A 12,784-nucleotide genomic window follows, 5' to 3' on the forward strand; every position below is an offset into this window, starting at 1 on the left:
TACAGCAAAGATTAAATAACAGTGGACATTGAGAATTATATAGTGAATACAATCTGCCCCCTACCAGATTCATCAATACAAACATCTTAGAGAGACATGAGAAGAGGCAGGTTATAACAAATGAGATTTATTTATACATATGCAGTCCAAATATACATATATTAGAATAAATGTTTAAAAAACCTACACCACCCAGTTTAAGACCTGTGAAGTCAACAGAAGTCAGTGTTGATGTGGAAACACATATCCAGGATAAACACCATCTGTGTGCGTAACCTTTGGATTTAATTAAGCCCCGCCTAACCCTACCATCCTTTCTCCTTTTCCTCGATCTATTAAACTATTAGATACCAACAAACCCAATCCTGCCCCCTCCTCCCCCGAAGACAACCCCCGCCCCCTCTACAGGAAATACAGACAAGTGAGAGTGAGGGCAGACCTCAGGGAGATCCCAAAGGCAGAGTCCTGTTCCAGTTACATACAGTGTGGAGAGAGACAGAGGAGTAGGTAGCAGGCAGTGGAGGATTTCACTTACAGTAAAACAAGCCATCTCGGGTACATCAGAGACCACAGTAGCAGGGCAGGGCTGAGTGCCCTCACTAACTCATCCCCTGAAACATTATCCATCCATCTATCCCAGCAAGCGGGCAGCAGGAGCTGCAGCAGCACAGGGTTGTCCATGCATTCAAACCAATTCCCTGATCTCTCCCACAGGTTCAGGGCAGGGGTGAAACAGTCATCGGGAGAGCCAATGCTGCCGTCCCACCGGCCGGCTCGCGACACGGTTAACCCATTCACTTGTGATGCGAGCTCGGCACAGTGTTAACTCTAAATGAGATGGGTTAGCTGCGAGAGCATGACTCATCTGTAGAGTAGAAAGTGTGCACAGAGCAGGAAGGCCTCCCAAACAAAGATCAAAAGCAATCAAAAAGAAATGACATGTCACTGGTAGAAAGGGATGTTATTGCTCTGAGTGGAACACAACTTGAATTAACCAACCAGTGTTGACCAAATTCCACCATTAGCATTTAGGAAGAAAAGAAAAAAAGAGACTTAAAGTGAGGGGTAGGTGCCTTGACAAGCTTCTTCAAACAGACATACTATTGTGGGCATCACAAAGCAAGAGAGCTTCCTTTACTGCAAAACGATCAGTGTGGAAAAATCAAAACCAAATAGTGTTAAATTGCAAAACCGTTTGGCCAGAGGAGACCTTAATCTAGTGTTCAATAAATATCGTAAGGAACATTATTTTCAAAATATTATACATTTAAGAAAAATGGGAATGACTGCAACAACAGAGGGGTTGCAGTTCAGTCTTTTGGATGTGGATTTCTATTGCCCAATAGACTGGTGGTGGGAAACTGAAATAAAGCATTTACTGGCTTGTAAAATAGAGCTTTTAAAAAGGGAGGGCAGTTTTGAAAGACAGAAATCGTGATGAGATACAGAAGGGACCTCATAATGTGTTACATTTTTCATTAGACTGTGAATCAGTTCTTATGTACCTCTTTCAAAGGCTTAATGCATTTGGTACGTTGCATCGCACCCGTTTTTTTTTCCATTGATACTAATCCTCCCGCAGCACAACCTTCGTCTAAACTCCTTTACTAGCTCTCCTTTACTGGTCCCCCTCTTCAAACTGTATTACAGCGTCTTAACAAGACAAAAGACAAACCAACCCCGGCACAACTCAACTGTCCTTGTGTGAAATGGTAATCTCTACCTGTCTCTCCATTCTCCCTGTCCATCTGTCTGTCTCTGTTCTGTCTATCTGGTTGTTTCTCCAATTGCCTGGAGGTGAAGGAGGAGGTCAGTGGTAAGGCCTCAGTTGTTCTGGCAGCAGACGCCCTTATTTGCTGAGTTTTGGGTGGGCTCAACCGTGATGGGCACTACGTTGGAAGCCGGTGAGAAGTCGGAGTCACTTCGCCCTGACATCTGCCTCTGTGACACGATGTTGTAGATGGCTGTGATGGAGAGAAGGGTGAAAAGGAATGAGTTATGTGTAGATGCCTACAAATCCAGCCAACAGTGGGACATATTGGGATAAGGACAAACAGCATGGCAAAAACTGAATAACAACTGTTCTATCCAGACTCCTGGCAGCTGTGAAGGATTCTTTCCATCCTAAACTGGCATCGTTATGTCATGTACCGCGTCTCATTTCAGGCATTCCCCAACGCTGCAACGTGCGATACAGTTTAAATTAAAAATTGCAAAGCCGAAATAAATATTATACATCGTGGGACTTGCTTTTGTCAGAAAATGTAATAAAGTCATATATTTAGCAGACAAGAGCTGGTCAAACACACAGGTGACCTTAAAAAGGGGAAAGTCTCCACCTTTTATGTGAATGTTCAATTACTGTTGGTGGTTAATATAGTCGATTGGCTGCGATAAACTCCTGCATGTGTGCTATATTGACAGAGAAAGTGACAAAATGTGTCTTCATTCAGCGCTGGCATTTGATATGGCACTGATGGAGTTGGAGGCAAGAAAGAACTAAACACAATTTTAGCTTGGATTTCTAGTTCTGGGTGGCGTGCTCTACCTGCTGCTTGAAAATAAAAAAAACTTGGTTTTTCTTTGCATTGGAAACTGCAAATGGGATCCCAAAATATGAATGCAAAGGGTGTTGTGGACCAGGATACATTTTACACTGTTTTGGCTGATACTGACTTATTTATTCGTGCCAGATAATACAATCGAAGAAATGCAGAAGTGATCGGCTGGAGCTGCTTTAAAAGAGAGGATATGGCGGGGACACTCTGCCGTCGGTAGATTGCATGCAATTCATCCTGGCATGTGTAGGCACATGCCGGCATTTTATCTGACAAGAACATTTGCTTCTTCAATACATTCCCGAATGTCAGTTCCCTAAACTTTAGCTTTGATGCCATTTGGGATAGTCAATTGATCAACCGGAGAGAGGGATGCAGGACGAATGCAGACACGCCTCTGACTTACTGTTACGGTGACGCTGTGTGTCGGTACTCGATGCCTTTAGGTATTGACTGAAATAACCCTCTACCAGGTAGTATCAAAATAAGTATTTGTCTGTACAACCATACATCCGTGCCGTTGTGAAGTTGAGCGAGTTGTATTTGACGTAGTTAGAAGTTCAGCGTGCCGAGAAGCCTTTAAGTGCAAAAGTATGTAAAGTATCAAAGTAAATAAACGCCTCTAGTCACATGATGGCTTTTGAATCAAGTAGGGAATAAAGTCATGGAATTAAGTACTCTATTGGTATGGGTATGTCTTTAAGAGTACTGGTATTGGTAATGTCATTTAGTAATCGACACCCAGTCCCACTGTTACATACTGCAGCTTTAGCTTCTAAACTACAGCCAGATGTGGAACAAAAAAAGTCCTAAAATAAGGACTGCTTATGAAGCAAGAAGGTTTAAAAACAAGACTCCTGGCTCACTGTGACGTGACACATCAGGTGGAGGAACCATGACTCATTACTACAGATCCTACACAGCACGAGCTGCTACGCCTACATAATCCGCTAGGACTCTCTGACCTACGATCTGTCTGCTGCTGAGATCTACGCACGTGACATCTGCTCTGCTTCACTGGGTTTAAAGTTCAGTTCCAACTGGCTCGCTAATGCACAGCTAACTTCCTCTCTCTTCCTCCCTTTAACGAGCTAATTAACTGCATGAGCTGAAAGGAGGCTTGTTGGTTTGAAGTTTTTATGAATTTGAAATAACTGATGAAGTGGTGGTGTGGGCAGACTGTCTCAAACGATTCAAGCTGAAGCAACTAGGGATTCAACACAGAGCAGAAGCAGGATATAAACAGTAAGTGGCGCAGACTGATGGCCCCTGGAGCAATTGAAGTGGAAGCACCAGTCACTGTTGGACTGCTCCTTTACACACTCCAGGAGTTGACTGAGTCACAACAATTGCTTGTTTCCCTTTTTTTGAACCAAATCTCCAACATTTAATGCACTTGTTAGTGTGTCTGTTCACAGACTTGATAAAACATATCTGTGTGTGAACCAGTATCCAAATTTTTGTCCTCAACAGATGCATCTGGTCCATTGGGTCAACGGGAATTTGTGACCACAAACAAAGACCATTAGTGGTTGGTCAGTGATTGTCAAACATCATCGCAGCTCTCACAAGAACGGATTGACTGAGTGCTCTTTCATTGTGCCAAACCATCACATTTGTCCGTAGAACATATTCGGGTGGTGCTCTTACCACAGACTGTCCATCAGCGATGGGGCATGGAAAACTGATAAGATGGATTTTGTTGCCATCTAGTGGCAGAAGATGAGTGTTGTTATGTAAACCATCACTGACTGGATGGAAATGAGACACTTTCAGCAAAATCAATACCCAGCATGCGCACGCATGCAGCGCGCACACGCACACGCACACACACACACACACACACACACACACAGAGTACATGAAACTCACCTGTAAGAATAGTCTGAAAAGCAAGCTCCACATTAGAGGAGTCTAACGCCGACGTCTCCAGGAAAGACAAGCCATGCTTCTCTGTAAAACACACATGCACAAAATGTAAAATGCCTACATTATTTTTGAACTCTTATAACTACACTGGGCACAGGTGTGTTGTTGTACTGGCATTAACACTGACTACACTGATTCAGGGATTGATTTATTTTGCATTATGCACTCACTCCAGGGTTTCCCCTAGAAGCATAGTCATTTCAACTGCTTCCTGTTTGATTGCTCCCAGTGAACTGCTTTGTACATTGAAACTCTAATGGGTTGTGTGACAGCTGACTGGCTTGCTGTATATTTACAACGTGATGAAACGCAATGATGTTATTCACAAAGACGTAATAAAGAATACAACATAAACCCTTTATTAGCAAATAATACAGTCTGCCGGGTTATGCTACTGTATTACACAGAGTGTATACACACTAACGCATGATTAATCTGTAACAAAATAAGAAATCAATAGTTTATTAAAAAGCATCAGAATTTTTAACTTTTTTGCATTCATGTGTTCTAGTGAGTCATGACAGCGAGCCAGGACCCTGAAACCGAAGCAGCTTAATGGAATTCAGCAATCATTAATTTGATCATTCATATAATTATCTATTCTTAAATGTGGAAAATGTCAAAATGTCTTCCATTAAAAAGATCGATAACAAACAGTGAAGGAGAAATTCCTATCAAAAACTATGTTTTTTTTTATGCTTACTTGATCTGACCAACAACCCAAAAACTAAATTATATGACATGGAACCAAGAAACAAGTCCCATTTCTGAAGACATAGACAGCAAATAAATGATTGACATATTGTTTTGGCACAAATCATACATCCCTATCATTTTCTCCATTTTCTTTTCTGCCGTCAAGTGAGACATCAGGTTTGGTCCACTGATGTGTTCTTTAAGAACCCATCACTGGCGGCATTACAATACACTTTGCATGGACGTGTCCACCACCATGGTCTTTATGTAAATTATGCACCATAAATTACATTTGTGCCGCAGAAAAACAAAAATCAGTCAAATCTGAATGCACTGACAGAATTCACCGAGCAACGAAAAAGAGTATTTTTACTCCAACATGAATCAACAGGACGAACTTTCTTACAGACCGACCAAAAGTCATTTACCAGTCAAAGCAGGTACAACATTGACTCGGACCAAAGCCAATAAACTCAAGGTTAAGAGTAGCCACATGGCCTAACTAATCTAAAATAACAGCATGCGAGTGTCAAAGAGGTGACAAAATTGTACTGCAAGGCTGGCTGTAACAAACAAACCTGCTCTGAAACAAAGCCTTGAAATTCTCACTGGGCCGAGATAAATGGAAGTTTAATTAATCTAAATCAAGTACTGTTGACCTCGGGGTGTGCTTGCTTTCATATACTCGAATTCAAGCCAAGGACATATTCATGTAAAAACCTGTACGTTGTGCAAACATTTCTAACATGGGAGGTCCCAGCGGTAATGAGTGTACAAAACAGTTAAAACTAAACTGAGAGGAATCACTGTTGGCAACACACGTACGTTATAAGGAATGACAAGTCTATTTAAAGTTAGGGTCCAGCTCAGTCCATTTATGCTCATTGTCACAACTTTAAATTGGCAATAACCTGTTTTCACACACGCACGCACGCACACGCACACACACACACACACACACACACACACACACACACACACACACACACACACACACACACACACACACACACACACACACACACACACACACACACTACCTGCCAAGGCCTTGGCCTCATCTGTCGGCACCGCCCTCAGGTGGCGTAGATCACTTTTGTTGCCCACTAGCATGATGACTATGTTGCTGTCTGCATGGTCCTGCAGCTCCTTCAGCCAGCGCTCTGCATTTTCATACGTCAGGTGCTTGGCAATGTCATAAACCAAGAGAGCTCCAACTGCTCCACGGTAGTAGCTGGACAACACAGGAGGAGGTGAACATTAAATAAATGAAAGCAGAAAAAGCGTGTTCTCGTCACAGCCTGTTGATTTCAGGATTCTTCGGAGGTGTGTCACATAGGCTCGGCCAGTTTTGAGGCTGAGAAACACCCGGAATAAAAGCGTAATAAAAACAATAAAAAACTGCAGACAAAGCTCATAGTATTAATCACTTCAGGGAATATATCGTTTTAATTATTTAAGGAATGATGATTAAAAACTGAATTCATGGATGGATGATGACTCTAGGTGGGACGTTTACAACCCTTAACCTACAACCCCAGACATTGATAATACAGTGAAAACCTCATGTGAGTGTGAATAAAATAAAACAATGGCACAATGCATGAGGAAGTAAAAGAGGCACTTATAAGTTCTTGTGTCGAGTATGTATCTATAGTAAAAACATGCTCATTTGAACCACTGTGTGTCTGCATGGGCGCTGGACTTAATTGAAAGACCCATTATTTTCTTCAAGTGAGCTTGTACTTGTGTGAAGTGGTTATTATCTCTGCATATGTGCGGAAGTGAGCCTAAGACAACAGACACCACAACAGTGTAATAGAGCTTCTACAAGGGCTTCAATGATTACGGTCATGTACTCACGCAGAAGTGATAGCTCGGTATCGCTCCTGGCCAGCTGTGTCCCAGATCTGAGCCTTGACGGTCTTGCCCTCTACCTGGATGCTGCGTGTGGCAAACTCTACCCCGATGGTGCTCTTGCTCTCCAAGTTGAACTCATTTCGGGTGAAGCGGGACAGCAGATTACTCTTCCCTACACCTGAATCTCCAATCAGCACCACTACAGGAGGAAAAGGAACAATCACCATCATTTTCTATTTAACTCCTGACTGATTGTTTGTATACCAATCTAATTTTCAAGAATGAAAAAACACATCACATCAATGTGTTTGTGCAGATCAACGTACTTTGTTGCTGTTGCTGTTGCTGTAGAGGACAATTCATGGCGAACTTCTAGTGTAATAGGTCATAAAACCCCATTGGGTTGATATTTTTAAAGATTTGATTCTGTGTTATAAGATAGCATGTTTCATCAATGACGCATGTGTGTGGCTCCCAGCCGAGGTGCAACAGAAACTAATGGCACGCCTACTGAGCATACAAAATATTATAACCATCTGATCTTTTCAGGAAATAGCTGCAGATTAAGAGCAGGTAAAACCAGTGAGTCACTGGAGATTTCACCTATCAAATGAACTTGACTATAATTATGTCAAATTATTATGGTTGCTTAAATTCACTTGAATAAGTAAAGTTGTCCTTCCGTTTTAAAGACAATCTAATATAAATCTAACACGTTCAGACATCAATGCCTAAAACTGAGCACTCACTCTCGAGCCAAAATTCTGCTGAAGTTTGTGCAAATGCCAAGCACTTCCTCTAAATTACTTTAGTTATGGCGTCACCATTTACACATAGCAAACACAGCATACACATCAATTACATTCAACATCAACGATGAATACGCTTGGCCTTGCTTTGATTTGATTTGCATACAAACTTCAGGAGGGTTTTTACTGATATGGAGTGAGAGAGGTAAGTTACTATATTTACAATTTAGAGCTATTCCTTTAATGCTTAGTGGGTAATGATGACGATAAAAACAGAAGCTTTGATGCTGTGTTTCCTCTATTGGATAAAAAATAACTTAAACAGGCATTATGAGGGCGAGTGTTTAACTTCCACAATTGTCAGGTGAGTCAGTGTGTCAAAAGGAACCAACCACACCAACTCACCGCCAGCACACCACCCTGCTGTTACGAAAAAGGAACTCGTTATGGAATGTTGAAATTGCATTAACAAACCGACCACCGTGTCTACACTTGCATTTTAGCAATACTGCTCATTTTAAAAAGGAAAACACTGTATTAAAGTTTGTCTGTGGTACTACAGTGTAACAGGCAAAAGTAGAATCCTGTCCATATTTAGGGCTGACTTATTCAGACTTTTAAATAATCAAAATATGAGGCACGAGTATGGCTCTCCTACATCCCTGAAAAAAAAAGATGTAACATTGTCATTCTCTGTAGTCTATCGTCAAAGACAAAAGATCTTGGGTGGAGGACACAAATCATTACGCAACCATTTCAAGGTGCTCTGCCATGAGACGGCTAATATCATGGCTGCATTACGCACCCATTCACTATTGTTGGGTTGGGCATTCTTCAGCTAAAAAGCTATGACACCTCTCTATTACATTATACAAAACTGCACCTAGTGACCGAGCACAGAAAATGACTGTCCGAAGGAACAGTAGAAACAAAAAAATGGAACTAAATTATATTGAGAATCTGAGTTAGTATCTCGGTCTGTTTAGCCAGATTAATTGATATCTCTTGAATCCGTGTGATAACCATCACATCATTTCCAGTGATGTGAAATTAAAGAATTAAAGCCGTATGTAATGCTGGCGATCATCAAGATATACTTTCTATTAAAGTGGGATAACTGTTTTCTCATCAGTGTTGATTTCATGGCATCAAAATACATCAATGAGATTTAAAACTTTTAAAGTGTACATACTATATATCCACTGAAGTCTATGTGCTTTTAACCCCAAAAGATTAAATCGTGAAATAAAACTGAATTCAAGCAGTTTGAATGAAAGGTTCCTACAACAAATACTCAGTAATGTGGCTCGTACACGTCACTGAAATGAACATGAGCAGTGGAGTGAGACAGGTATGCTTCAGCAGGACAGCGGGTTATCTGCACCGACGTCTCTCCATCAGTTGGGTTTATGTGACTCACTGATAGCTCACCCAACTTGACTAGGGGCTATCTAGCAAACAGCAAGGGACAAAAGGAGGTTGTATGAACAAAGGAGAGTCATGACAATAAGGTTAGGTCTTTCCTGGTTCATGCAGAAGACGGATACATAAAGGGCAGCCGATACCTTTTCAGTGTCCTTGCGTTGCTGCACATGATTTAGACAAATTTTCTATTTGGTCACCGAGAGTCATGTCATTTTATCTGATAGTGTGTGAGTAAGTCAATCTCATCTTCTCTATGCTCAGGGACACTATGGCCACATACACACTCTTCATGCAGGTATTTCCAGTTTGACAACACATGCTTGTTTGGTGTTCTGTAATTGAACAGACTGTGAGCACTTCATTTCCCCTTTGTTTGTGACAAGATTCAACTGTTAACTACTTTTTGTACCAGGTAGCCATAAAGAAACACTCACTTTTACAATTACAGTAGCTTTAGAGTATTGTGGTATAATGTTTCTGCCTTTAGGGACAAAGTTTAAAATATCACCAGGTAAACGTGTGTACATCTATAAATAAGGCTGGATCATATTATGATATGTTAAACATTAAAGTGAAGGTCGTGTAACAATTGGAGCAGGTGAAAGATATTATTGACAAAAAAAGAGATGTTTTTCTGGTTGGGGGGGGCGAAGGCCAAGAATACCTGTATCTAGGTTCAAGCTACTGATGCACAATTGAGTCCTTAGCTTCAAAACTAACCAAACTCAATGTATTTTCCAAGCAAGTACGGATGGACGCTCACAGTTATTTTCCGAAACCCTTGTTGATCAACATCGCATCCCCTCACGCTATAGCATCATCGGCCTGCAAGATGACGACGACTCTACTAAAGATGCTACTTTTACATAACAGTACTTAAAAGCTGCCTTTAAAATGGGGGGAACGGCTGTCGCATCACGTCGAAATAATACGTCTTCAGTCAAAGTTGCGGCCAACAGCAGGTGCCTTTGTCTCCGATGTCGCGCTGCACCTTGTTGTCGGGCACGAGGGTCAACACCTCGAACAAGTCGGCATCAGGTGACAGTTGCTCACAGGTGAAGGGCTGGATGTTGAAGTTTAGCGAACTAGCAAGAAGATGAACAGCTACTCACCTTTAAAAAGATAGTCATACTCGTCTTCTCGGTTGGTCATAGCTTCTCTCCTTCGGCGTATCTGCGTACAACAAACTTTGTGGTGTATTTCAACTACTTCGCGACCGACGGAGCGCCGTACACGATTTTAACGTGATAGTTAGGCTCACACGGCAGACGGTGAAGTCTCACTCAAACGACTGCGACGCTAGACAAATACTAATGTTGGAGTAAAACAATGTGGCACTGCTGCTATAATCGCTGTTAAAAAAAACATCCAACGGCAACCGGGTAGATGGAAAAGTTTCGCCTCGTCTTCCTCGCCCTCTGTCACTTGCCATTACCGAGGCTACGACGTAACGTCAGTTTTCTTTGTCCCGCCCCTCGCTCGCTCCTTATTGGTCAACAGCAGATGACACCTGTCACCAAGCTTAACATGATTGGTCCGGTCTGCCGTCGGTTGTTATTTGTGCCGCTGGGCGTTAACTTTGATGACGTGTGTGGCCCCGAGCTTCAACAGGTAATATCGAGCCGCAGGTTAATTAGCGACAAAGCAAAGCACAGCTGGCAAACGCTGGCATGACAAATATCTTACAGCAGCGCGTTTCACAGCAGCCTAGTACAGTAAAAAATAAAATGGTACAACATAGTAAGCAATGGAGCTGATCAGGGAGACACACTGTTCTGTTTGTGGGTCCATGAAGATGGGCCCAGTTTAATATCTAAAAATATATAGTTTTATAAACTTGATACTTCATGCAATGTCCTTAAATCTATGACACTTGCTCATAAATAGGATTTTGAAACTGATTCATGTTGTTGTATGCTGTGTCAAAATAGGGCCCAAGCTGAACGTGGTGAAATATACTGTATTTAACCTTGTTTTTTATTAACAGCAAAATGCTATTCATAACATGTCCTAATTCCACCTCAAATGTGAGGATGTGGTGGTTCTCTTTGATATTATCTATGGTTTTGGACGATATTTCAGACAAAACTAAACAAATCACCTTTGACTGGCATTTTTACAATATTCTGGCCTATAGTAAAACAGTTTATAAGAAAATATACCCTGGCATATGACATAATGGAAATAATTGTGAGTTGCCCTAAAAACATGAGGTATTCCTTTATTTGCTGTGATAAAAATGTCCCATTCACTGTCATGCCAGTTGGCCATCCTGCACAATCCCAGGGTCCTATTCCACATAAATGGAATAGGACCATAGCTAATGTTATCAAGTACACCTGTGTTTAGCCTGCAATGACATGTCAAAATGGCTGCTGTGAAAAGGGCCTATACACTGGAGGTCTATGGACAACAAACAGTAAGGAAGTAAAGACAATGACCACGAAAGAGGTTTATTCACATTCTGCTTCCTCCTCTTTCTATTTAAAGTTATCATATACTGACATTCTTGAAAGACACCTGTGTGGCAATATGAAATACAAGTTTGAACATTTCAAGTGGAAATAGTTAAATAATTAGACTTTATTGAGACAATCAAATTTATGACATTTAAAGCTATCAGATGACTTCAGTCATTCAAGGTATCCAAATGGATATTAAACGTGACATTAAATACACTGATTTGGTTAAGATTAGCTTGATTTATTAGATATTTGAGATTTACCTTTTCTACTCCCAACAGCACAAAACACAATCTTACAAGAAACTACTGGAAACTAATATAAGAATCTAAGATACTAATCCAGAAATGTGTGAAATAATTGCATATACAATGTAGAAAATTATATGTATACATTGACAATAGAATGAAAAGTGCATTTAAATACATAATCACATTAATTATAAACACTATTGGACAATTTAACTTTTGGCAGTCAGTGTAAACTTATCAATAAAATGAGATTGTGCACAGGTTGTACACACTGTTGTCATGTGCTCAGGGGGGAACTTTTATGTTTTTATGATATCAGATATGGATAATACGGACCTGCGGACACCTTGTGTTTGATAAAAGGCCACGTTATATTTGTTCAAGTCTTGTTTTCTCTATCTTTTATCAGGCAATCCACTAACTTCTTATAAAACTGACAGTCAGTTTGATTTCCCTGTCATCGGAAAACAAAACATTTCTACCGTATCTCCCAGGCCTAATAAAGAAGTCTATGCACTTATTCACTATGTATATCATCATTTCGCCAACTTTAATTCGACCAGTTAACCATTGGAGCACAGTCAGAAGAAAAATGAATATCATGCTCCAAAAGGTTGCATACTTCTGATCTATTCTGTTGAAACGGAGATACATTTTCTTTTATCTCTATAAATATATTTTTTGGTTTCTACATCTTTGTATCTTCAAAGTTTTTAGACCCCATTATGGAGTTCGATATGCTGCTATGCTGCTGCAGCCAGTTTAAAAGAGGATTGTATCAGAAACACAAAACAAACAATGTTTACCTGAGAGTTGAGCGTACCTCAGAAATTATTTGTCATTTAAGTGTGTGT

At 40.8% G+C, this 12,784-nt stretch overlaps 1 protein-coding gene across 1 annotated transcript; it reads right to left on the reverse strand.

Moving 5' to 3' along the window:
- Positions 1-107: 107 nt before the first annotated feature.
- On the reverse strand, positions 108-10,666 carry rab11al (RAB11a, member RAS oncogene family, like). The gene is made up of 5 exons (XM_068569609.1): positions 10,330-10,666; positions 7,047-7,242; positions 6,224-6,417; positions 4,431-4,511; positions 108-1,964 (listed from the first exon to the last, which is right to left on the reverse strand). Exons 1-5 carry the CDS (start codon positions 10,367-10,369, stop codon positions 1,825-1,827), a joined length of 651 nt encoding a protein of 216 aa, XP_068425710.1. The 5' UTR covers positions 10,370-10,666; the 3' UTR covers positions 108-1,824.
- Between the last annotated feature and the right edge of the window lie 2,118 nt (positions 10,667-12,784).

The sequence above is a fragment of the Clinocottus analis genome, unplaced genomic scaffold, assembly GCF_023055335.1.
Source record: "Clinocottus analis isolate CAN_PGR_092001 unplaced genomic scaffold, fCliAna1.0.p SCAF_9, whole genome shotgun sequence".
Classification (NCBI taxonomy): domain Eukaryota; kingdom Metazoa; phylum Chordata; class Actinopteri; order Perciformes; family Cottidae; genus Clinocottus; species Clinocottus analis.

Coding starts and splice junctions, on each gene's coding strand:
- rab11al (XM_068569609.1), bottom strand. CDS start 10,369: ATGACCAACCGAGAAGACGAGTATGACTATCTTTTTAAAG. Junction 7,243..10,329: donor GTATGACTATCTTTTTAAAG/GTGAGTAGCTGT, acceptor TTCCTCCTGTAG/TGGTGCTGATTGGAGATTCA. Junction 1,965..4,430: donor TTTTCAGACTATTCTTACAG/GTGAGTTTCATG, acceptor TCTCCATCACAG/CCATCTACAACATCGTGTCA.